The sequence below is a fragment of the Camponotus vicinus genome, unplaced genomic scaffold (genome assembly GCF_025532165.1).
Source record: "Camponotus vicinus isolate PSW18456_S1 unplaced genomic scaffold, iyCamVici1.0 SCAF_5, whole genome shotgun sequence".
Taxonomy (NCBI): Eukaryota; Metazoa; Arthropoda; class Insecta; order Hymenoptera; family Formicidae; genus Camponotus; species Camponotus vicinus.
Genome location: NW_028141977.1, coordinates 9466203 through 9492591, shown reverse-complemented (window position 1 = coordinate 9492591; position 26389 = coordinate 9466203). Strand labels below are relative to the sequence as shown.

The following is a 26389-nucleotide window of genomic DNA, read 5'->3' as shown; positions in this document are numbered from 1 at the left end:
TTATATCGAAAATGAAGGCATGAGAAATTCATATACAATCTCTCTCGTCCAAAAATACGTAAAATAAAAGATTCGAGACTTTTCTAATAAATACGACGATATGGTTTTCATATTTGAACGCGTCTAACAGTAATTTTATTGTGACTGTTAGACCAACGAATGTGTCTCGGCACGTTCGAGCAGGTCACTCACCTTCCACGGTATATTCCAGCAGTTAGATTCATTAGGCATCGTACATACGTTATAAAACACTTGAACGCTATCGAATTGAATGAATTTACTCGATGTCACGAATCACATTACGAGATAAATGTCCTTACGGCAATCGCCAACAAACGGTTTATTAATTCCGTACATATACCGATCTTCATCTTCATGATTGCATCATAGACAGTCTGGAATTTAATCTATTCAAGGTGTTTTCGGAGAAGGTATATGCCGTTACGAGACCTATATTCCCCTAAGAGAATATTTTTCATCGTTCAATTTTAATTATAAACGACCTACTTGAAAGCTCGAAGACTCTTTAATTGACGAATAATTATACTTAATTATTATAATTAAAAAATATCTCAGAATCATATTAATTTGAAAATGAAAGCAATATATCCGAGTATTGTATCAATACATAATAGATTATATGCATAATACCGATTGCATCTGACGTGGTAATTGATTGCAATTAAAAATTATACGTTACAGTTTTTATCAAACAAATTGTTATTTAACAATTCAAGAACGTAATGCGAAAAGTATCGCTCGAGGTAATTACTTTGGCATTTTTTTGCGCACATTTTACTTTCGAATGACCCGAAAGTCGTTAATGGAACACGGGAATCGAATTCCAATGAGATTGCTCGGAGCGCGAAGCGATTAGATTCCACTTAAATCCCACGACAAGAGCCCGAGTCATAAATACATTGAGAAGATTGATGATGAATTTCGGTAGCTTTAATCGCGCACCGAATCCGCGCACACTTGCACTACGCGTGTACTATTGAACTAATTAACTACCTAACTTAATTAACTGCTCGCTGAACCGTGATATAAGAGCCGTGTATATGCGCGAATGCTGCGCGTATACACGCGATGGACATCGTAGATACATATACCAGGGACATCGTAGGTTCTAATGGCAACGTGTATCGCCTCTCTAATGGGATCGAAGCGGAAAGCAAAATAAATGACGCGGTAAATTCTTATTATCCAGAAGCATCTGGTTTCTACCAATTTAACTGCACGCGACGCTACGAAAACTGCAGAAAGTTCCATCATATAAAGTAACACAAATTGGGAAGTTAAACACTTAAGGAAAGCGAAATCTCGGAGAAAATAAAATATCCCGTATGTCTCTAGAAAACTCCACTTTTTCTCTCCTTCTCGGAAATTATATTGGCCAGTTTTTAGAAACTATTAAAAATAAAATTTTACGAGTATTAACGTTTTAATTGCAAGAGTCGCTAATTATACAGTAAAAAATAAAATGTTAATTATAATATTTTTCACACGTCCCAGAAAGTTGACTCTAAATTTTAAGTTAAAATAACTCATTCGTCGCATGTTACTTATTAACAAATTAAAAATGTTAAATATTATAATTGACACAATACTTTACATTTATTTTTGTTATTGCGACTTTAAGTGTAATGTAAAAATAACATACAAATTAATTAAAAATTGTATGAGAAAATAGTTACAATAACTCGTAAGAAATGTTGAGGACATTAACATATAATAGTAATTATTTTAACTTAAATTATTTGTAATAGAAACATTTGATTTCAGTAAATTTGATTATTTTTGTATGTTAAAGTTTAAGATTATTTGAAGATTCACTTTAACTTTTCTTAGAATGTTAAATTGGCTTTGAGACATGTTGAATATTTAAAATGATTATGTTAAAAATACTCAAAACAATATTCCATTTCTAAGAGACATATACAAAGTGTTAAGTTATGAAGTTGACATAAATGTAACACATGAAAACGTTATAAAATTAATAACATGTAGGTGTATGTTAATTTTACATTGAAGTACTAATCAAAACGTGGTAACAAGAAAATTTTAACATATGGACGCACAATTTTTTACTGTGTATGTACAAGAATCGTATGTTGTTGAATTTATCATTTCAACCATTACTTATTTAAAGAGAAAACATAATTGAATAAAGACTCGAAATTTGAAAGTGACAAAATTACACAAATTTATTTATTTCTACGCCACGATATATCTTGCAAATTGTACAATTTTAATTATAAAATTCTTCATTCTAAAAAATATGATATACTTTGAACAAAAGTTAACTTAAGAGAATTAAGAATAATAAAAGTACGCAGACACAATATTTATTAATTACAGAAAAAAAGGAAAAAAAATTGAAATGATCATTTAAAGAATCCAATAGTTGCTTTGTAAAGAAACTTAACTTAAACTAAAATTAAAGATGAGGCAAATGAAAAAAATCATCTATGCTATCTCTATCTTACAACTTTGCAAAACATATACGCGCGAGAAAAAGCGCGAGAGTATCTCTATCTCGAGCCTCTGAATTTTTCGCAAATGCACCGTACCGGTCCAGGACAAAAATGCAATACTACCGTCGGATCTGCAATGGAATATTAGTCGCGCTATCGAGTCAAAAAGAGGGAAAAAGAAAGAAAAGGAAAAGGGGGAAAAGAGAGAGTTCGCTGTACATTAACATATTTAATGCACTATATACATGCGCATTGCGCAGCGCGCGCGCGCGCAATATCGCATCGTTTTGCACACACACATATATATATATATATATGCACATACATGCTGGCGCGTGCGCGGCACTATGCACTCGACCGAGTCATTGACCCGCGTATAAAACACTCACACGTAGGCGTCTGCCGCCACCCGTGCGAGCGAGTGGACGCGCGCGCGCGCACGTTCTCGTCTAGCGACGACGACGACGATGGAAGCGACGGCGGCGGCGGCGACGACGGCGGTAGCGACGGCAGAGGTGACGGCGGTGCCGGTGGTGGTGCCGATGATGGTGGTGCAGCGATGGGTGCAACGGCGGGTGCAGCAGCGCATCGCGGTTGTAGCGTTGCACAACGCGCGGCGTTCGGCGGGGATTGTGCGTGCTCCTCGAGGTTATTATTGTTAGGCGAAAACGCATTGGGAAACTTCCAATCAACAACCGGCTACGGAATTTACCGACCTATATGGCTCTATAGGCGTCGCAGAATTGTCTCGACGCGACGCTTTCTCGCGAGCATAAATTTTTCGTCCAATGGTTTTGCGAATTTGTAAGAATCGGGAGGATCGTGTATTTTTTCGATGTTTACCCTGCTCGATTATTATTTCGCGAAAAAATCTCTTATCGATAAATTTGTTCATCTACCGAGCTATCTATTGAGAATAGAAAGCAACGAATATATTTATATGGAATTTTACACATAATTATATAGATGAGATCCTTTTTCTAACTTGTGAAAAATTAAAAAATGAAAAATAAAATGACAACAAAGAGAAATTAAAAAATTAAAAAATGAAAAATAAAATGGCAACAAAGAGAAATATGTAAATAATACAGAAAGTGTAAAATAAAAAAATTTGAAGCAGGTGTGTAATGAAGAGTAAACGCTAAAAAGAAAAGCGTGTTCAATAAAACTTGAAGATCATGTCATTTAAATATATCTTTCTCATTTTATTATTTTACATCATCTTGATACTTTGATTAAAAATAATCATATTTTATAATAACAAAATTATTTTGCATCAAAATTCACTAAAAGTTTCTTTACAGTTTCTTTAAAAGTTTATTTAGGGTGAATGTAAATGTATACTCTTTTTATCTTTAACTCAAATTTATTCACTTCAGAATTTCAGTTGATCAAGTGGCTCATAAATAAAAGATTTATAATTCTAACACGCTCTATATATTGATACATCGGTCGGGAAACTTAAATTTTGGTATAATGAGTCTCTGGCTCTGTCTATCTTATAATGAAATTCGAAATGCAGTTCAGAACGTAAATAGAAAACAGGTCAACCAAATGTCTTACACGTTACAGATATGCGTCCTAAATAACGGCACATATTAACGCCACGTATCATCACGAATTACGCTCTTAAACTCTCTAGGAGTAACAATAATAAGAAAAATTACTTCGACAGTTCGACTACGAGAATCTCAGTATCTCATCTGCATATTATCTGCATAGACGAACAGATGAATTATGAGGAGGAGCCGCGAGGATCTCGAGGAGCGAATTTTCTTATTACGATGACACCGCGCAATCAGCTGACAGAGAGAAAACGATGGGTATGAATTATCATGTAATTATGACTCGTTAGAAGTCAGAGTTGCTCGTAACTAGACGGTGTCATCAGATCGCGAACGTTCAGATGAAAATATTTTCAACAAACGTAAGATTCCGACTCGCGATTTTTTTACGACTTGCGTTTTTTTTCTTCACGACGCGCGTGTCGTTCAACGAGATAGAGAAACACGATCTATAAACCTTATTACGACAGCGTGTATATTGTTCGTGAAAACGTGTACGATTAAGAAATTGCGCAGCAGAGTTAACCACAGCGTCACGGCGACTTTAATTGGCGGTTAACGTAATGCTGCGGTGACAAAGGTACACCGCTCCACAAGACCGCTCGATTATAATGTAATCACCGTGATGTACGTATATGAAATGCCTGTGATGCCTAGGACTTTGCATGCACATAATGATTAATATAAAACTTGAGCTGTATAATTTAAAATCTGATGCTTTCTTGGATTCCTAAATAAGCCAATAATTTAATCGATAAAATAGCCCCATGTTACTTGTGCATTTTGCTCCTTCTAAATTTCAATTTTTAAATATAGATTCAAATCCGGGGAGTTCAAATCTCTGTTTAATGTGGATTTATTTTGGTAAATCAAATACTTTAAAAAAATAAAAAATCTGCTAAAATTTATATTTATGTGTGCAATATAATATAAAATCTCATTGTACTTTAAACGCTTAGAGAAGCATTTAGCATCAATTCCAATAAAGTATCGCGTAAGTAATCATTTCAAACGAGCATAACTAACTAGACTACTTATAAATTTTTTAGTTCCAGATTTTATATTTTTAGTAGTAATATTTTCAGCAAAATGTTCTTAAGCGAAAACGTAAAGAGACGATTCTTTAAAAACTGCGTTAAAAAATGGACGCTCCATCGGTTGCTGAAAAGTGATCGCGACATACACTTGAATCGAACTTGAATCGTCATGATGCTTGGTAATGCGTGTTCCTGCAATCGCGACGCATGGGGTCAGTCAATCGCGATATCCCCCGAAGGCCCTGCTGACCAGCGGCGCGAAGGGCCCATAAAAAGCAGAAAGAAGGAGGGCAGGGGGAGAGAGGAGGGAAAGATCAAGGCAGAGAGAGAGGGGGAGAGAGAGAGAGAGAGAGAGAGAGAGAGAGAGAGAGAGAGAGAGAGAGAGAGAGAGAGAGAGAGAGAGAGAGAGAGGCCCACAGGACCCACTTGAAACGTCTGCGAAAGACCGTACTTGTTGACTCGCTGACTGACTAAACTAATGACATCGTTACTGACTGGCCTGGCCTTATGCTTCCCTCTCCATCGCTCCAACTCTCCCTCTCTCGATGCTCTCCTCCCGTCTCATCGCACCACCATCAACATCCTCCTTCTCCTCCTCCTCCTCCTCTTGCTCTTCCCAACGTGCACCTTCTCGGTCGCGATACCGCATCGCGCGTACATCAATGCACCGATGTGCCCTACACGCGCGCGTTGCGCTCGCGCGCACGCGCGCACATTCACGCAGCCGCGCATTGAGCACAGACTGCTGCGCTCACTGGTCGAGTTCAACGATCTTTCGGGTCGCGCCGTCTCGCTTTATCTCGCGATCCGCGAATGCTTTCTCTCTCTCTTTCCCTCTGTCTCTTTCCCTTTATCTTTCTCTCGGCGAATATCGCCACTTCTCTCGCCACCCCTCGACGCCACCGACACTTCGTATCTCGTTCTGTCTCTTCCTGCCTCTCGTCCTTTCCTTCTGTCCTCCTTCCCTCCTTTTCTCCCACCTATAGATTCCCTCTGCCCCTAGCCCTCCTTTGCCGCAGGTTCCCTCCTCTGTATCTACTCTGGCCGCCTCCTCTCTCTAGTGCCAACGGTCATAGCGGCAATGCAGACGACGCAGATGCACGCATCGAACTGTACAGCGTTGGACATTAATGGACTAGGGCGAGAGAGAAAGAGCGCTCATCGATCGTTATATGAGCTGACGTTACAGATGACTCGTTTTATATAATATATACGTTACATACAGCCATTGCTCCGCGATAGTTTTCATAACAGATGCGGAATTACTCGACGTTGGAAACATCAGATTTAAAAAGATCAAAATTTGAAAGATTTGTCGAGATAAAAAATTCAAGATCAAGAATAAGATTGATCAATTGATAAAATAATTGAGAAATACACGAGGCAACAACTAGAATAAGACATTTGCAAAATGTAAAATCTTTGCAAATATGTTGCATCGCTTTGATCGCTTTTTATCGAACATTTTTCAATTTTTTAAGTCGATAAGAGATTGTGATAAATATATGATACTTCAAAATATATGATATTTTTTCGTAAATTTATCGCGTCTTACATTGCGGCAAGTCTTATCTAATGTCTATAAATAAGAAAGAATTATTAGGAGGACGCGTGCACCGAAGATACCAACACAAAGACGCGACTCATTCTACGCAGAAGCGTGTTAGCTTTTACGCGCGTGTGCGTGCGAATACCGCCGAGAGTGAGAGTCCTACGAGATACGCACTCTATGTCTATGTATGACAGCGCGCCTTTTGTATATAGACGTACCGACACTTCTCGTATATTCGTGCGTGATAGTATGCGCGCTTATGCGACAAGTGCGCGCGAGACGAGCAAATGCGAACATGTGTAAACGTCGAAGACGAATTGCATTTACGAATGATGCGGGTATAATGTACCGACGCAATATTCTACCATTCTCTGCATCCGGTACAGTAATACAGTTCGATTACACCTGCTCGTGTATATATTGCATACCCGAACTGATTCAGTTTTCGCAAGAGAAACATCCAAAATACATGAGTTTGAAAATGTTATTTTGCCTCGGATTTATATTTGCTTTTTCCAATCAATTACACTTAATTGCTACTGAAATAATTGATTAAACTCGAGAAAATTAATGGAATTCGTGAAATGCCAAATGATTAAATAAAAATAAAAAAATATTTAAAAAATATTTAAAAAAAATATTAAAAAATCGTGAATATTCTCGAATAATTAAAGGAGATTTTTTGTTTAGTGTAATTGTTTCGCGAATTTATTAGAAATTATCTTCTATTATATATTTGTAATATATGTATCTCTTTTTATATATATAAAATTTATCTAAAATTATGCCAATATCGATTGTCATTCTTATAAAATTTATAAATCTGGGATTATATAAATATAAAAAATGTCGCATTTTATATATATGTTTCGCATAATCAGATCGTATAACGAAATCGCGATTATATCGAAAAAATTACATTGATTTAAATCCGTGCATTCAACAGACGCGCATCGCGAGACACGCCACGAAAATCGCATCCGGCGAAAGTGTGACGAAATTGAGGTAGGCGCGTCAATTACGACGCATCATGAGAAAATCACCACATAAGTACGTGACACGGACGAAGGAACACAACCAGAATTGACCCCCGCGCTTAAAGGTCAGTGCGACGCGGTAGTAGCGACTAACGACTCGATGACCACAATGATTGTACATACATATATTGCATCTTATCAAACGGCGCGCCGTCGACATTAAATTCTATCATTTCTCTACCCCTTCACCTCCGCTCGTTTTCGCCCTCGTTATTCTATATCGGATTTGCCGATCACGACGGCCATCTCTTAAGCTCGCCAATGATGATCGTTAAATATGCTAAATGATAAAAGACTTTATTTGGACTTTGTTTAAATTTAGCAGATTCTTTTATGATCAAATGTAATAACCGTCTACATCAAAATATAATAATATAAATTTATGTACGTAAATGCAAGAATGTCTATGTGTTTCAAACTTTATTACAATTTTATATTTCCAGTGATAAATTTTTCGAAAAATTTAGTGTTAATTTTTCTTCAACAAAATTTAATCGAAAAACTTTTACTTGATATAAATTTTTATTTGATGTAAATCTTTCAACTTAAAATAATTTAATAAATCTTGAGTCAAAAATCTAAATTAAAATTTTTACACTTTCAATTGTATTTCAAAAATTTATTATATTTATGTTTTAATATTGAAATAATTGTTTGAAATATTTTACACGAGATACTTAATATTTTTCCTCATAATTTTCTGTACAACTGTTTGACCTGTCTTCTTAAATAAAAATACAAACATTTTTTGATAAGTAATATAAGGTCACACAAACTCTTTAGTCGGGACATCTATAACATATGCGATGTAAAAACGACGAACATAACTAAAGATTCTAAATAAGTTAAAGAAATGTGAACAATATAACGAAATTAATCGTTTTCATTTATAAAAACGATTTCGTTTTACATTAAAATCAATAAATTGAATAAAAGTTTTAGGATACAGTAAAAGAATTTGTTTTTTCGATCGACAAAATATTCGCTGATCGCTTGATTGGCTGGTCGGTGCAGACTTATCAGCGAAAAATAAATTTGCCTTTTGCGGAATGCATCTGCCTCGTCTTAAGAGCAGGCTCGAAGTCTAATGAGTTTGCGACCGCTCGTATCTTCGCCCTCGTAAACAAAGTTTTTACGATCGGGGCGCCTACAACACGCATCATCGACACGACTTTTAATAGATCCTGTCGGCGTGGCTGCAATAATCGTGTCAGCAAGAATGTTTATTGCCTCCAGCTGGACAGCTTTTCAAGAACTAGTCGGGGAATACCGTACTACGCGAGATGCATCCCGACCTCAGAATGCCAAATCGAAAGTTTTCATATTTTTAACATGGGCGTGGTGAAAATGATAATCAAAACGTAATAATACACGATAATTTTCTCATTATTTCAAAATGAGAAAAATGTTTTATTTGCGATGTTTACTTCTCTTTCAAAGCACTTTAGATATTTCATTTACATTGTTATAGCGGTCAATTTTCCAATCTTGGCTATTATAAGAGTTATAAATTGTACATCGTATCTAGACATTCATTTTTTTAAGATGTTAATATACAGGGTGTTTCATTTTAATCCGACCAGTCGAATATCTCGAAAACCAAGCCCGGGAGAGAAAAATATTTCAGACAAAAGTTGTTTGGTTTCGAGGGGGCCATAAGATGGTGACAATGATTTGACCTTGAACAGTCATTTGAAGGTTACATAAAGGTCACCTTAAATTTCTTAAATGGAATACCCTATATATTTTTGCACATTCTTGTAGCTGACATCGAGAGCTTTCCAAAACACTATAATTAAGTACCTTTTCGTTAAGTACTTTTTGAGTTATGAGGCTTGAAATAATTTCTTAATTCTACATAAACCGTAAAATATCTAGTAAAATATTCATTTTTCGATTATCTTACCTTAATACTTTTACGTACAAAATAATGAGAGGAATCAATTGGTGTAAAGAAAACACATAGTTGTTTTGAAGAAAAAATATGTAATTTGTAATTAACAATTCCATATTTTTTCTTAAAAACAACTATGTGTTTTTTTTACACCAATTGATTCCTCTCATTATTTTGTACATAAAAGTATTAAGATAAGATAATCGAAAAGTGAATATTTTACAAGATATTTTACGGTTTATGTAAAATTAAGAAATTATTTCAACCCTCATAACTCAAAAAGTACTTAACGAAAAGGTACTTAATGATAGTGTTTTGGAAAGCTCTCGAGATAAGCTACAAGAGTGTGCAAAAATATATAGGGTGTTCCATTTAAAAAAATTGAAGTGACCTTCACGTGACCTTCAAATGACTCTTCAAGGTCAAACCAATGATACCATCTTATGGCCCCCTCGAAACCAAACAACTTTTGTCTGAAATATTTTTCTCTCCCGGGCTTGGTTTTCGAGATATTCGACTGGTCGGATTAAAATGAAACACCCTGTATATATATATATATATATATTTTTTTTTTTAATTTGTACTAATTTGATTCATTAAGAAAATTTCCACTTCTTCAGCTACATTTTTAAAATTCGAATTTAATCGTAATAATTAAGATTAAGCTTCTCTCTCTTTTCTCTCTGCATCGAGAGGCCAGGATGCGCCAAGACATCGCATTGTTTTCAAAGACAAGCAAAGTAGGTGGAATGTTTGATTTTCTGTCGCAGAGGCGCAGAGAGGGGGATTGCGCACGGCTATCAACGATCGCGAGAAAATAATCGCATTCTCGAGTGCGGTACCGCTACATAATATGCGTCTCGGCGTGCGTAGTCGTCGGGCTCCTAAGGCTATTTCTGTACGGACGCGAAGCGGTCTCCGGCGCAAGAGCAGTTACCGCGGAGGGTGTCTTCTCTCGTACCAGTCGACTGTCTTCTCTTCTCTGAAAGAACTGCGATCTTGACGCTATCGTTATAGACACAGAGAGATAGATAGATAGAGATAGATAGAGAGAGAAAGAGAGCTCTATAGATAGAGATAATCGAAGGGGAAGCGGAGGTTTCCAACGTTTCTTTTTTATCTTCGCATATCATATCTTGACTTCAACATTTTTCTGTCAAATGTAGCAAATCATGTAATAGGAGGCGTTTAATATTTAATAATATGATAATATTTAAAAAGACCAAAAAATATTATCAATATTGTAATAATACAAATTACAGATGAAATAAAAAAAATGAGTGTAATAAAAAATCTATTTTGAGAATGACTAAGCAAATGATCTTTCACATTATCAGCGATCATTATTGAAATATAAATAGATAAACATTGAATCAATATGGGACGGAAATTTACAAATTAATTCGTAATAACGTAAAATGCAAATGTCTGCATATTAATTTTATATGTATTCATTTCTATCCTAATTTAAAGTGGCTTGAGATAAAAAAATGCAGTATGAATTTTTTAATGCACTTTGAATTTTTTAGTCATTTATGTTAATGTTATTATGCTATTCATTTTTAAAACCACTTGTAACAGGATCGAATGTGTATCAAATCGAAGTGGCAAACCGCCACTTTCTCAAAGTTGACTTAATCGGTTTAACAAGGACGCGAAGACACAAATCGTACCATTGTTTCAGCAAAGAGCAGACTCAAAGCAAATAGTATTGTGCAGTACTTCGTATTGAAACGCGTTGCGTGTATCGGAGCGAAGAAACTGGGACGGCAACAAGAGCGATAACAAAGGAGCCACTGCAACACGTTTGTAACCGTATAATACAGAGTGTCGCGGAGAGTTATCTGTTCGTCATTTCTTTCGTGTAAAAAAATCTCCGATTATTTCAGAATTGACTTCTTCTTAATAAAAATGTGATATCGACAGCCTCTTTTGTTACAAGAGCTATGGACGATCGAAAATCGATGTGTTAAACTTCAACTTCTTTGAAGCGATAAAATAATCAAATCTTAGTCCCTAGTTTATTTTGAGTAAATTATATCTTGACATAACTTTAAATTACGGTTTAACTTAGAAATAACTTGCCGAAAAAATAGCGTACAATTCGTTTTATATAAAATATTTTGAATTAATCAGAAATCTCATGATTGAGAAAAATAAAAATCTTTTGGTTACACTTTATTTATATACATATATACATATACATATATATATATATATATGTATATATATATATATATTTGTTTATGATGTAAGCACGTATAAATATAAAAGCGAACGAGTGTGACTAGCCATTTATCTCGTGTCTTCTTTCTATTTTTCATTTGCTCATTTAAGAGATTGCTCATTTTTTTTAGATTTTCTCTCTCTTCTTTCTTTTTCTTCTTCTTCTTACACGAAAATAATCTTTTCATTTTGTTACTTCTTTCTATTCGAATTATAATATTTATATAATAAACTTTGTACAAAATATATGTAGGAAATGTAATTTGAAAATAAAAATTCTTCAAAGAATTCATGTATAAAAATATAAATCAAATATAAATAATAAAATCTAACATACATATCTATATATTTGTACAAAGAAATTGAACTCATTAATCTAATCATTGAATTTGAATTCTATATTAATAATTCTATATTAATAATATTAATAATTCTATATTAATAATAATTCGGAAAATTAAAATATAATTATTTTTAGATTTTTTCTCACATAAATTATAGCAAGATAATATTATAAAGACATAGATTTTTTGGGTAAGTTATTTTATGATTTAGAAGCAAGATAAATTTGTAAAATAAATATTTGGTTTAAATGTATAAGCGACAGAATATCGTTTATTTTATTACAAATACTTTATAAGTTTGAAAGATTATTATTGATATAATAAAAATAAAGAGAAGAGAGAGAGAAGTTTAAATTCCGTTATGTACTCTCACACCTCAAGTTAAATACATACAATCTTCGCCCTCTTTCCTTCCCTTTAAAACACTAGCGGACAAACAGTGCTGCAACTGTAAATTTATTACAACAAGCGTGAGCCGCCTTTGTTATTGCCCTAATGCCGGCTCGGAGCATGTCCCTTGGCGAAACCATAATCGCAGCACATGGTCGGTAATAAGTGCGCCCGGTAAAATTGGCCACTAAATCTAAAGTACATAACAGCGGTGTGCGCTTCTTTCAATTCGGCTTACCGGCCGCGTTTAACAGTCGGGAGAGAACGTGATTTCCGGCCCCGTCGTCCGGCCCATACGGAACGTCCTTGGCTCTATCTCTCCTCTCCCTTTCTTTCTCTTTCTCTTTCTCTTTCTTGCTCCTTACGAACTCGAAATGGAAGAGAGGACAAGCCGCTATAACAACGCGATAGATAATAAGCGCGCGCGCCTCCGAAAGCCGTTTCTCGCGTGAGGTAGGTCAGCGTCACGCTCGCTAGGCATCTCGTGTTTCTTCTTAAAGCAGAAGGATCGAATTTAAATTCTTTCTCGCGGAAGATACTCCGAGGTTTTACAAAGCGAAAATTGTCTCCTCTCTCGAGAGCAAAAGCGCGATTTTTCGATTGCGATCAGCGATGCACGTTAAATTCACAATATTATTATAATTTCTTAGGACAGAAGCAATTATTTTAAGTCGTGCAGGTATAATGTGTGTGTGTGCATAATCAAAAATTTCAATCGATTATCCCATTATTACTCTAAAATAATTTAAAAAAATATTTTTTTATTTTTATATTATTTTATTCCTTCTATACCAATTATAATAAAATTTTTCTTTATATCTTTTCCGTTCGCTTATGATTCATGCTATTTTTTATTATATCTGGAAAATAGAAAAAAATACCTCATCATCTACGCATGTCAATGACGTATGCAATGTCAAGTGACACGATGAACTTAATCGGAACTTCTCACGTTGTCATGCAACTTCGCATAAGTATGCATAGCTATACCCGCGTGTCCCCCTTGAGTGAGTTATTAATCATAAGCTCGTGTATAATGATCGCGCATCTCATCGAATAAAAAATTTGTACATCGGACAGAAAGCGACTTTCCCCTCGCTCCGCTTCGCTCGATTCCACCCTTCGTAGTTTATCTTAAGCCGAGACACATTTGCATTCCTTTCAAAGTCAGCCTCGGACATTCGTGCCCTTCGTAAGCAAGGTTAAAGCGACCATCCTCCCTATCGCGTTCATCGCAGATAACTCGTGATAACTGGTGTAACTTGCATTTCTATATATCGAGAAATATATAGATATATTAAGATATAGAACTATACAAAAATATGTAAATATATGTGGTAGAGATTAAAATGTACCGCGTTTTCACGTGTATTCGCAATTTTTGTTATATATCATAAACTTTGTGAAGATAAGCTACAGTTGTTACGGGAGCAGTGTAAAAGATATTTTGCGCCATTAGAATTTATTTTATGCATTTAAGTATCACTATTTCTCAACATTATCAAGACATAATTGTCAAGATAATATTACTTTATTGCGTGTTTTTTAACAAACTCTCTCAGGCAGTTTACGTACACATGTATAAAATATTAAAGAATTATTAGTATAAGTAAAAAGTTGCATATGTGTACATGTGAGACGAAACAATTCAATAAAAATTTCTTCCTATCGCAATAAACTTGATGAGTAATGCTTCAATTTTGACTTGTAAGATTTTACACACATATAAAATGTGATAAATATAACTTCAAATGTGAAAGAGCTCGGTGCAATAATGTTTTAACAATTTTCTAAAAATTTGACAAGATTAATTTCATGATCACGAGAAAAATAAAATTTATTTATTTAAAAACTTGGTTTAAACTCCGAATATATAATTTTTTAAATTGAAGTTTTTCCCTGAGAAAAAAATTAAACGCATAATGTGATTGCACTCTTAATTGTCTAACACACTCAGGTTATTTTCTTATTTACAGTTCGAAAATCAGCCTTGACACTCCTCTTTCTTTTTTTTCCTTTTAAGCGCGGCCAATTTAGGAAGAGTGTACGCCTTATATATATTCACTCGCTGTCTTTCTACGGAAGAACGAGAAGACACAGTAGAACGACTCGCGTGAGGCAGGTCAGCGACGTCGGCTCGCGACGAGGGGAGCGCTTCGTTTTAAACGGGCTTGATCAAGCCATTCGCATTCCTCGTAGTTCATGCGTTCGCCTCGCCCGTTGCCTCGCAGATTCGTCCTTCGTGTTTGTGCGACGCGACGAGACGCAACGCAACGCAACGCAACGCGACGCGACGCACGCAACGCGACGCGGTACGCTTCATGTCAAACGAGCGTGTGATATTCGCGCGTTAAGATTGAAGATTCGTGGGCGACGAAGTCCATTGAGGAGTAAGGATGTTTATTACATACTATTACAAGTTAAGTATGATAATTTGTTCCCGATACGAAATATTTTCATTTCAGTACGCGAGTACTGATTTTTATCTTTATCAATGTGGTATTGAACTATCTCTAAAGGTTAACATTAATTTAAATATTGTAAACTTGTCTCCACAAGAGTAAAAAAATACTCACGACACTCTAATTTTGATAGAAGGTATTTATAATGCTTTGATTGTAGCATGTGGAAAATATTTTATTGATATTTTATTGTTTGTATCTCCATGATTTATCATTTGCGCAAATATTGTTTTTCACTCTAAATGGTTTTTACAAACGCGACAAACAATGTTATTGCGGGTTATAAATAAATCATAGATCGGGGATTTATACAATTTAACGTCGTAAATTCAATTTCTGGTGTTTTGATATGAAATGAAAAATACATATTCAAATATTATGTTCGAAACCACCTAATAATTTCCTTTTAATAAAAATTTCAAATAAAAATAGTTTTAAAATTTATGATAAAAAAATATGAATACACGATATGTCGCTCTATAATAATAATAATAATAATAAAGAAGAAAAAAGAAAAAAAGAAAACAAATATTTTTTCTCCCTAATATTTCTTTTCAGATCGATTGACAAAATCGTGACTCGTCTTCGATATGTTATTATTACGAGAACAACAATCGTGCACGAGCTTCTTGACAATGTAGCACGGTAAAGCACGTATATACGTCATCATTCCGTAGCAAATTGCGCGCGAAGCTGATAGGTTTTATTCAAGGACACATAGCTGCGAAGGCGAATAGCGCATTTTTCTAGACTATTGATTGCACATCTACCGAATATAGGGTAATATTCAATCTGCTTAATAGCATATTCTGCCACCGTCCTCGATTTCATCTCGCCGTACACGATGACAGTGAGATATCACGTTTTCCTTCTTTTTCCCTATTTTTCGTTCCACTTCTGCACTTAAACGAAATACTCTCGTTATTCTTTACGCAGGAGTAAACTTGCCTACTTATTGTTAGTGCGCCAAGAGAATGCGTTTCCCGATAGTCGACTTGTGACAGCTTGTAAATTGCTTGTATACTTGCAAGCTTTACTCCAAAAAATAAGAACTTTTAATCGTACGTAGCATAAAATATATTATAATTGCGTCAAAACTGTCGATTAATAAAAAATTATTAAAATAAGGAATAAACTATGTGAAAAAAATTTCATACATATGCATAAGAAGGAATAATTTTTCCATATATCTTATGTTTTTCAAAGATAAGAGATTAAGAAGCTAGCTTCAATTATGAGTATTAATCGCAAATCGTAATTTTCTGAATAAACAAAAAAAGGAGAAATACCGTAATTCTTTTAAATATAATGAGGAAAATGTGACTTATACTTTATAATTCAACAATTTAAATTTAACATTTAAGAAATAAATTAATTTGAGAATATAACATGAAAAACATTATAAAAGTTTACATTATACGATATAAAAGATATTTATATCGAATTTCTTTCTAATTCTTTCTCTCTCTTTTTCTCTTTTCAATGCAATTTAATGATCGAGGTCGTTGAAATCGATATTCGCACGTTGCAAGTCGAGGACATCACAATTATAGGATAGGTACAAATTAATATCGTACATTATGTTTTTGTTTCTTTATAATTTTATCGAAAGAAGAAAATTATATAAATTAAATAATTTTTTTATTGTTTTTACACGTGTCAATATAACCATAAAAATGTCTTTCGTGTATATCAGTATAACCATAAAAATTCTGCATTAAAAAATTTCATTGTCTTAAAAAAAATTTAAACTTTTAATTTAATCATATATTTATATATTTTATATATTAAATATTAAATATATATGTGTATTCATTCTTTCGCATGATAATGATATAATTTCGTATATATATTTTTCTCTCTTTTTTTTCTCTGTGTATATAATATAGATAAATATTTACTTATTATAAAAAATTATTAAAAGTGTAATTATAAAGTATTACTCAAGTACAAATCTAGAAATGTCGAGTATTGTTAATCATTTTCAATTATTTATATCGCAGTCATACGTTTACAATGGCGATATGTGTGTTTATGCGAGCGAGGGAAGACTCGCAATCAGTTTTATATTTTCGAACTTAAAGAGTGGCTCGATTCAAAAGGAATTATCGTCGGGGTGCAAGAAACATTGGAGATTGTGCGGCACTAACAGGCTGCGATTAGAAAATCGGCGCGAGCAAAATAAGAAATCCGTCTTGGACGAAGGGAGGGATATGCCTCGGTTCGAGAGGCGGCGAATGTGCGCGATTGAGATTGTGCATAAGAGAGCAATGTATCGCGAGAGAGGCGCACGAGAGTCCCTAACAGTGGGTCACGCATGGGAAACTGGAACAGTTTCATCTCCAGGCGGAAGACTCGATTTTTCTCCGCGGGAGAAATCTACCGATTTTTCTTTCGATCGCGAACGTTTCTGGGTTACAAGTAAATAAGACCGCACGCTTCGCGCAAGGGAATGTCTCCCTATTTTCGCTCCGCGACATAATTTTCGTCGGCACGAGGCAAACAGCGCCGTGAATCGTGCGTCTCGTGTGCGTTTCTCTCCTCTGTGAGTAAAAAAAAAAAAGAAAAAAATTTGCCTCGAAATCTGCGTTTCGCGGTGTCATCCAAATTTTACGTTGTCGAGAGACGAAATGAATTAGCCATTTCCTTTTCGATGTAAATATGTAAATATTGCAAATAATTAAGAGTAATTATAATTAATCATTGTAGCTTTTAAATACATGAATAATTAAATCTCATTATGATAATCATGTAGCAGCGTCCCAATATTTTATCTCGCGATTATGAATAATTCACGAATGCAAAAGTTAAAGGATTAAGCATTTTATCGTTGCACTCGCGTGTTTACATATTCAAAATGCGAACGTAATGTGTCTCGCACGTGTCTCTCGCGCCGATATAAAAATATCGCTCAATGAAACGGACAATATTTTTCAGATAATGCGTATTATCTCGCGCGAATTTTGCGGAAGATCCATTGATCGATGGTCAGATTTTATTCGGTGTGATAAAAATCGTACGGCATATTATTTATACATGCGTGAATGCGCGTATATCATTGATCATTGATCCTCCTAAGTAGCATGACCGCGATAAGATTCGCCAGTCACTGTTATCAGTAATATATATACGTGAGTAATAATAACATTAAAATTATATCGATGGGAGGAGGAAACGGAGCGATGGATATTCGACGCGTAGCTCAACACACTTTTCTTGTAAAAATCGTAAAGCTCATAATAGCGCGACGAATCGATTAGTCGCGGCATAAATCTCTCGATCTCGACACACCGTGCAAACATCGCGTTTTTAACGCATCTCGCGTGCGCTTGACATGTTTGAACGTTTCCACTTGCTTTTGCGCGATGAAAGAAACCGTCTAATAGAAAATCAACCAATGGATATTTCACGAATCAATGACTATGCGTTAAAAGTGTATACGCGAGTGTTATCCTGTATATACTGAACAACAAATCTTTCTTCCTAGTGCACAACGAGATTATAAAATGCAGGAGAAATACCATTTTATGCGCAGGTATCAAATTCGTATTTTAGGTAATTTACAATCATGATAGTATTTGTTCAAAAATCTAAATTATATCTTTTATAGACGTCCCATATTTACTCTAGATCTAATCGCGTGCATACGTGTGTAGGGTCAGATTATTTAATAAATTCGAAAGCGAAAAATAATAATTTATTCATTCAATTATACTAATAATTCAAACCAATATATACTATTAAATCATTTAACTTTCGATTGCTTATGTTTTATGAATTATCAATATCAGACTATACATATCTTTATATATCGAAAGATTTCCCCATGTGTCAAAGACACATAATATCAGAACAAAATTAGTATCCCATTTTTCAAAATTTAATACTTGTAGAATTTTCGCGCTCTTATAAAAAGAGTTTTAGAGATTTTGTGATATATTAAAAAAAATTCTAAGAGTTCTCCATTTAAAATAATTTAAAAATGAGGATTTTCAAGGATATACTAATTTTTTTCATTTGACAAAATAATTTAAAAATGGATAAGATTTTTTTTATCAATTATTTTAAAATACATAAATTTTATACAAAATATTGATGCGTCATTTAATATTTTTCAATAAAATTTTCTCGTGAAACCATATCTTGGATTTTAAACAAAAAATACCAAATATTTTAGATAAATTTTTATCTCGGATAGATACTTAGAAAATTTCTATCCGAGAAATTGAAAAGTATCGCTAAAACTCTTTTACTTTTATTTTCAGGCGCGCCTTTCCAGCATTTGAAATGAAAATGGACATAAGAATCACAGCTGGTTCTCCTTACCTGGGAGCATTGATGATCGGCCGGCCCATTGCCCGTTGCTGGCGCTTCTCGTTAACGGGAAGGCGCAGATAATCCTGGTCGCCAAGGAGGAACAGATCCTTTGAAATAATCATGTCCACCGCGGTGGCTGCCGATTAACAGCTGGCCGCCTCTTCGGTTCGGTCTCCTAAATGGGCGATCTGCCGCCTAGGTAATGTGGCACGTAGACAACGTGACCGTCACACACGAGTTAATTAGAGCTTCACTTTCTCGACACCGAATCACGTTCATCGATGATTAAAACGAACCTGTTACTTGGCATAAGCGCGCACTCGACGCCGTTAAAATATACAGTATATCGCGTATACGATAGAGTAATAATAGAGAGATTTACCGAAACGCGTGCCGATAACGATTAATCTCACACGGTGAACGAGCGATCGCGAAGTCTTTCTTGGAAAGAACGCAGATACCGAACGGAATCCAGACTCTGAAGGTGGATGATTCAGCGGTCGTGATCGAATCTTGATTGTGCTGGTTATCGCAGCTCGATCTTAACGTCTACGACGACTATGAGGTGTGCAATTCCTCGTGATGTTTCTTCAGCAGAGTCAATCGATCTAAGCGCGACAATTGAGTTTGATCGAGGAGCATGGATCGCGGGATTCTGGATACAGTGAACGTCCACGCAATCGTCCCGTTGAATCGTGATAGTCTTCTTGAGAGGATCTTTTCTCAGTGGAATCGAGAAAGCTCTCGAGATGTCTCTGATAGAACCAATCGGTCTTTGGAGATCAGAACTTTAAGCCCGTTGTACAATGTTACATTGCGCGTGTTGAATTCCGTGGATACAAAGGAGCAGTGTGACAGTTTTCCGACATCAAACTTTTTGAAAGACTAAATGCTCGGACGACGAATACACGTAAAAGGATATGGATCGCAAAGTTTTGCGCACAGATCAAGAAATATTCTTTTTGCAATTCGTTATCTCTCTTCGTTTCATGTGATAAATGGACGCTTCTTCTCTGAAACAAAAATGGAATGGGTTACATTATATTTTATCTATAACGGATGTAATCGTACGTATTTGTGTAATTGTTACATTTATAACATTACAATTTATTCATCAATGTTATTAAATTCTCTTATTACAATCTCTTTGTAATATTTATTTGTAATATTTAGAAAACTTTATTGTATATGATTTTCTCTCGATTTACAAATGTTAAAATATTATATATAAATAATATAAAATATTCTCTCTCTCTCTCTCTCTCTCTCTCTCTTTTTTAATAAGATGATTTAAAAAAAATTATTCTGTAAATAACTGACAGTTTTGTTTCACTATAATTTATTTTCAATTTAATTAAACTATTTAACAACATAGTTATTACAAATAATTTGAATTTAGATGTTGATCTAAACAAACTATGCTTATGCAAATTTCATCATGAATAATTCAATATTGCTTTAAACACTTTCCCACTTACAAACAAAAAGAGTCAAAATAAATTAGATGAAAATATGTATTTTTAAATACAAAAGCAATATACGGTCCGGATGATAACAAAACATAATAAAAAAGAAAGGCTAAAAAGATCATGGCGCAGGATGTTAGAATGTAAAAAATAATAAAAAAAGACTCTAAGTAAGAGACATAATATATTAATAATCAATTAGATATAAAAATACATATGTACGTTTCGATCTTTTCAAGATCCTTTTCAATGTTCAAGAAGTCGTTAGAAAATAAACAAAATTAAAATTTAAAATAATAATAACAGAGCGCGATTAAACAAAGACAAGCGCGATAGGAAACAAATAGACATTGTGTACCATAATAACGGTCGCAAAATTTAAAACGCTAACAATTGATGTGAGAAAAGAAAGCGCATAGACAATTAGTAAACTAAAAAACTAGTAAAGTTTGGCTATAAGCTAAATTTTCTGAAAGAAGGCCAACGCTCACCTCTTCATCAGAAAAAAGACGCAATAAAAACCGCATACGTGAAAATTATTCTTCATAAATTTATATTGTGTGACGATTTCCCGATGAAAAAAGTCCCCAAATTTTTTTCAAATAGGTCATGAAGTACGGATAAAATTGAGCTTGGTCAAAAAATTTTTAAAAAATCCAGGAATCTCTCCGGGTAGAAAATCTACAAAAGAGTCGGTAGAAACAAATTGAATCCCTTAATCAATGAACGAGGTGGATGCCTATGTAAAAAAATATAAAAGAAAGAAAGAAAGCAATACATATCAAGAAACAAAGAAACACATGTCAAGCATAAAAGTAATCACAAAAAACCGTTAACAAAAATGAAAACATTAGTTATAAAAGCGAATAATGTATATAATATTATGCAAAAGACATGGAAGAAAAATTCTTTTTCAGAGCGAAATCGAGAGTCTGTGCTAGATACTTACAAAGATGGAAAACAGAGAATCGAGATAAACCAAGGCGAAACCATATCTAAAGGTGGATTGCGATTGTGAAAAGACTGAACGATAACCGACAAAATGTGAAGAAGGAATAGGAAGAAGGGAGGGGGGAAAACAGAGAAAGTAAGGATGAGGGGAAGAGGAAACGACCGTTATTATGGTACACAATGTCTATTTGTTTCCTATCGCGCTTGTCTTTGTTTAATCACGCTCTGTTATTATTATTTTAAATTTTAATTTTGTTTATTTTCTAACGATTTTTTGAACATTGAAAAGGATCTTGAAAAGATCGAAACGTACGTATGTATTTTTATATCTAACTGATTTTATTATATTAATATATTATGTCTCTTATTTAGTCTTTTATTATTTTTTACGCTCTAATATCCTGCGCTACGGTCTTTTTAGCCTTTTTTTTTATTACGTTTTTGTATTTTTAAAGATTCATTTATTCATTTTAATAAGGAATGTTTTCATCAAGATAACGCAAATAAAGATTTATTATTTTATAATACATACATTATATATGTATACTCAATTCTAAACAATTGGAAAGCTCTTTGAAAACGTATTCGGATCAAATCCTATTAAAATATTCAAATAAAGTTTTTTTTATATTTATTCTTTCTAAACTTGCAACCATATCACACAGAAAAAAATAAATTAAAATAATAATAGATATATTTAAAATATATTTCGATCCAATTGTATTCTTGATAAGAAATCTTGCATTCGACAATATTATTATATAGCAATTTCGCATTATATTGAATATATTTATATTCTCTGATAGAGGATCATATATTTTGATATACGGTATATTTTTAATAAAACACTAACACTAATATTATGATATTAAAAAAAAAAGACAATGCCACAATGTTAATTAGCTCCATTTTACATAGCTTTTTTTTATTTGATTCGCCCAATTTCACACACCAACTGTTAAATATTAGTTACGGGTGAATGAATGAAACTTACGACTATGCTAATCAAGATTTTGACACAAGTGTTTCTAATCTACTAGTTTTTTGTTTAGCAAGTAAGAATTGTCACAATAGAGCGTGATTTAATTAAAAAGCATTCATTTCGTCTCCGATTTTCTTCGCGATATAATTATTTTTCAATCCGTTACGCGATATGATCTAATTAACGCGTAAGCTTATCGAAAGATTTTGGGATATTTTCTCTCTTAATATAAATCACAATGAACGTGTACGATGCAACACACTTCTATTTAATTTAATTATTCGATAAATAATACCAGTATCGCATAAACAATTTTATATTATTAGCCTTTTATAAAAATTTATTCTTATAAGACTTTTTAATTATTCTCTTAGTTTATAATATTTCAAAGATAATTGCAATGATAAAAAACATATAATATTTGCGAAAAAATTATGTAAACATACAATATCATCGAGAAAATTTTATTATAATGAATGGAGATAAAACAACACATATTTTGTTACAAAATTGATCTCGTACATATAGATGATTCCCACATAATAAATAAAACTGAAAAAAATACAATAATTAAATTGAAGACTTATGTTAAATTTAATATCTGTATTATATATATCTGTACTATCTATATATCTGTAATTAATTAATCTATCGAAAGTTTATTATAACGATATTCTGCTATTTTTACGATATTATGAAACATTATTCCTACGTTTAATATGAAAAAAGCGATACGGGCGTTATCGAATAATTATTTTTCCTGAATATTTGAGTAAATATTGCATCAGTGCAACTGTAATGATATAACATGCATAATTATAACGGAATCAATAGAAAATTCCGCAATTTTATAATGTGTAAATATATATATTATCGACCGTGTCCTTTATTCATAAAATATTCATAAAATTCCATGCAATATTCATCGAATTAGTAATCGTTTTTCACAGTGTTATAATATGCAACTCGTTGATCATTATTTTTTTCAATCTTGGCCGAAGCCGCGCGTTACTTGAGTGATCTATTTCACGATCGGAAGGATTTTAAAAGTCGTCGCGAGATCATAAACTTTACAAGACGCTGTTATACAATTTCCTTGGACTTGAGCGCGCAAGGACGTGAGAAAAATCGCATATAAACTCGTTCCAATCCGCCCGATTAGAATGTACGACTCGCGCTATTGGAATCGTTCCAAAGTCAATTTGTTCCTTTCGACGCTAAAGTCGGCGCGTCTAATTGTTCTCTCGTAACTTGAAACTTATGTCGACGACGGTCATTACGAACGCGATGAAAGATACACGCACGATAAGATCAAGGTTCGAGACTGTTGTATAGTTGTTTCGCAGAATCACATTTATAATATATTGCAGACACAACGATTTACATAAAAGTCCTCTCCGTTGTATTTAGGGGCATGGAATTCTTCGCGCGCGGACAAACAGATTGCGAAATATATATATGCTCGTCAATGGTCGGAGGACTGAATGGCAAAAGGTCACGATACGTTACTCGTGATATTCGTGAAGTGAATTGACCGTCGCAAGTGATACCAAGTGCAAATTCAAAGTCGAGAATTCAAGACGAGTCTCTTTCGACGCTGGAAAAAAAATATTGTACGCGCGCGCGACTTACATTAATCGTTCCTCAATTATTATCATGATGATTTAATTCTAAGGATTTCGTGACGAAGGTCGGTGTGTTATGGGAATAGCGAACGTAGCCTTGACCGCCTCGTTGAATGTCGCGTAATAGATTTTACATTGCACCGCAAGGAAATAATAATCCTAGAGATATTAACGGTACGAGAGAGAGATGCAAGTTGCAGCATTGGTGTAAGTCAACTCGCTTGACATAGGCAAGCGCGGATATTTATTTCTCAAGTTGCAACTCGTTTGTCAGGCATATGTAATAAATTCTTGTTACGAGAAGCTCTTTTGAGCACAATTAATGTGACGGAAATATTACAAGAAGAGTTGTTTGTCGAATTTCCATGAAATGTCATTAGAAGTATCATTAATATTTTTAAATTCTATTTTTTACTAATATATATAAGTACTCATATATAACATTTTTAATAGATATCTGTATTTTGTTCGTAGAAGCACCCAATAAGATGTAGAGAAATATAGAGAAGTGAAAGAGAGAGAAAATAAAAAGATACTATACACAAGTATGTAGCAATCGCGATGAGCATAATATAAAATATATATTATAATAGATTTTATATTTTTACTTTGGACAGAGAAAAAGAACAAGAAAGAAGGACAGAAGGGGCAGAAAAAAAAAGAGAAAAGAGAGAAAAATTTTATGTGAATAAGTGGCTAATTGATAAAATTATTCTTATATTTAATCTATTATTTATAATATATTTGATTAATCATAGGAAATATTTAATATATAGCAAAAACATTTAATATAAAGTATCGCGAATTTCTCTATAACACACAGTATCAGACTGACATTCTTTTATAATTCTTGCTCGCAATAAATATCTGTGTCTGAAGATATGGAACAAATATATACGAATATTTATTTATCTAATTTTTATTATTAATTAGTGAATAAGGCTAAGAATCATGGACGCAGAGTGCATAATATTCAAAAGTACGTATATAACATACATAAATAAAAAATCTGTCGACAGATGTTTCGATCTTCTTCCGAATCCTTTTCAATGTCAGAAAATAAACTTATTGTTTCTCTAATTTTTTTTTTTATTATCGAGTTTGTCGCTACGTAAATGTGGTCGCTCTGCTTGTGCTTTTTTATTTTTTTAGATAATTTTCCTGCACATGCCCTTTCACATCTCAATTACTTTTATTAATTTCTGCTCTTTGTGCGAATAGTTGGCATATTGATTATGATGCGAGAACTAAGAGTTCTTTCTAATCTTTCAATTATATCAATAGTTTTAGTGAAGGACATAGGCAAGGTGAGCTTCCTAGTTTTGCGTTGCGTTATTCTCTCTTATTATTTTTACATTTACTGCGTTTCTTTATTGTGATTTCTTTTGTTAACATCAATTTTACATATTTGCGACATAATTTATGCGACTCGACCGTTTTTTTTTTTCAATTCTATTAATTTATAGCATTGATTCTTTGTGATTCAGTTAACTTTCAAATAATGAATATAAAACTTTCAATAAATTTTTACATTTATTTTCTGACATTGAAAAAGATTCGGAAGAAGGTCGAAACGACAGATTTTATGTATTTTTGTATTTCTATTTTATGTAAAATTTCACCATCTCTATGAATTTTCTCTTATACTTTTGAATATTATGTACTGCCATGGCTCTTAACCTTATTCACTAAACACAATGACAAAAGCAATATACGGTCCGGATGATAACAAAACGCAATAAAAAAGAAAGGCTAGAAGACCAGTGGCGCAGGATGTTAGAGCGTAAAAAATAGAAGTAATAATAAAAGACTAAGTAAGAGACATAATATATTAATAATCAGGTAGATATAAAAATACATACGTACGTTTCGATCTTTTCAAGATCCTTTTCAATGTTCAAGAAGTCGTTAAAAAATAAACAAAATTAAAATTTAAAATAATAATAACAGAGCGCGATTAACAAGGACAAGCGCGATAGGAAACAAATAGACATTGTGTAGATTAATAACGGTCGCAAAATTTGTCTATTTGTTTCCTATCGCGCTTGTCCTTGTTTAATCGCG

General features: G+C 33.6%; 1 protein-coding gene across 2 annotated transcripts in view; it reads right to left on the bottom strand.

Moving 5' to 3' along the window:
- The window catches only part of E23 (ABC transporter G family member E23), a 125029-nt gene that overhangs the window by 95930 nt on the left and 2710 nt on the right, over window positions 1–26389 (bottom strand). The window contains exons 2-3 of one of the 2 annotated variants that reach the window (XM_083098958.1): window positions 19684–20314; window positions 19311–19597 (exon numbers count right to left, since the gene is read on the bottom strand). In XM_083098958.1, the coding sequence (XP_082955084.1) occupies window positions 19311–19423 (113 nt within the window). In that variant the 5' untranslated portion in view covers window positions 19424–19597; window positions 19684–20314. Of the gene's footprint in view, window positions 1–19310; window positions 19598–19683; window positions 20315–26389 lie in introns of those variants that run through there. The other variant, XM_083098959.1, reaches the window with a different exon arrangement.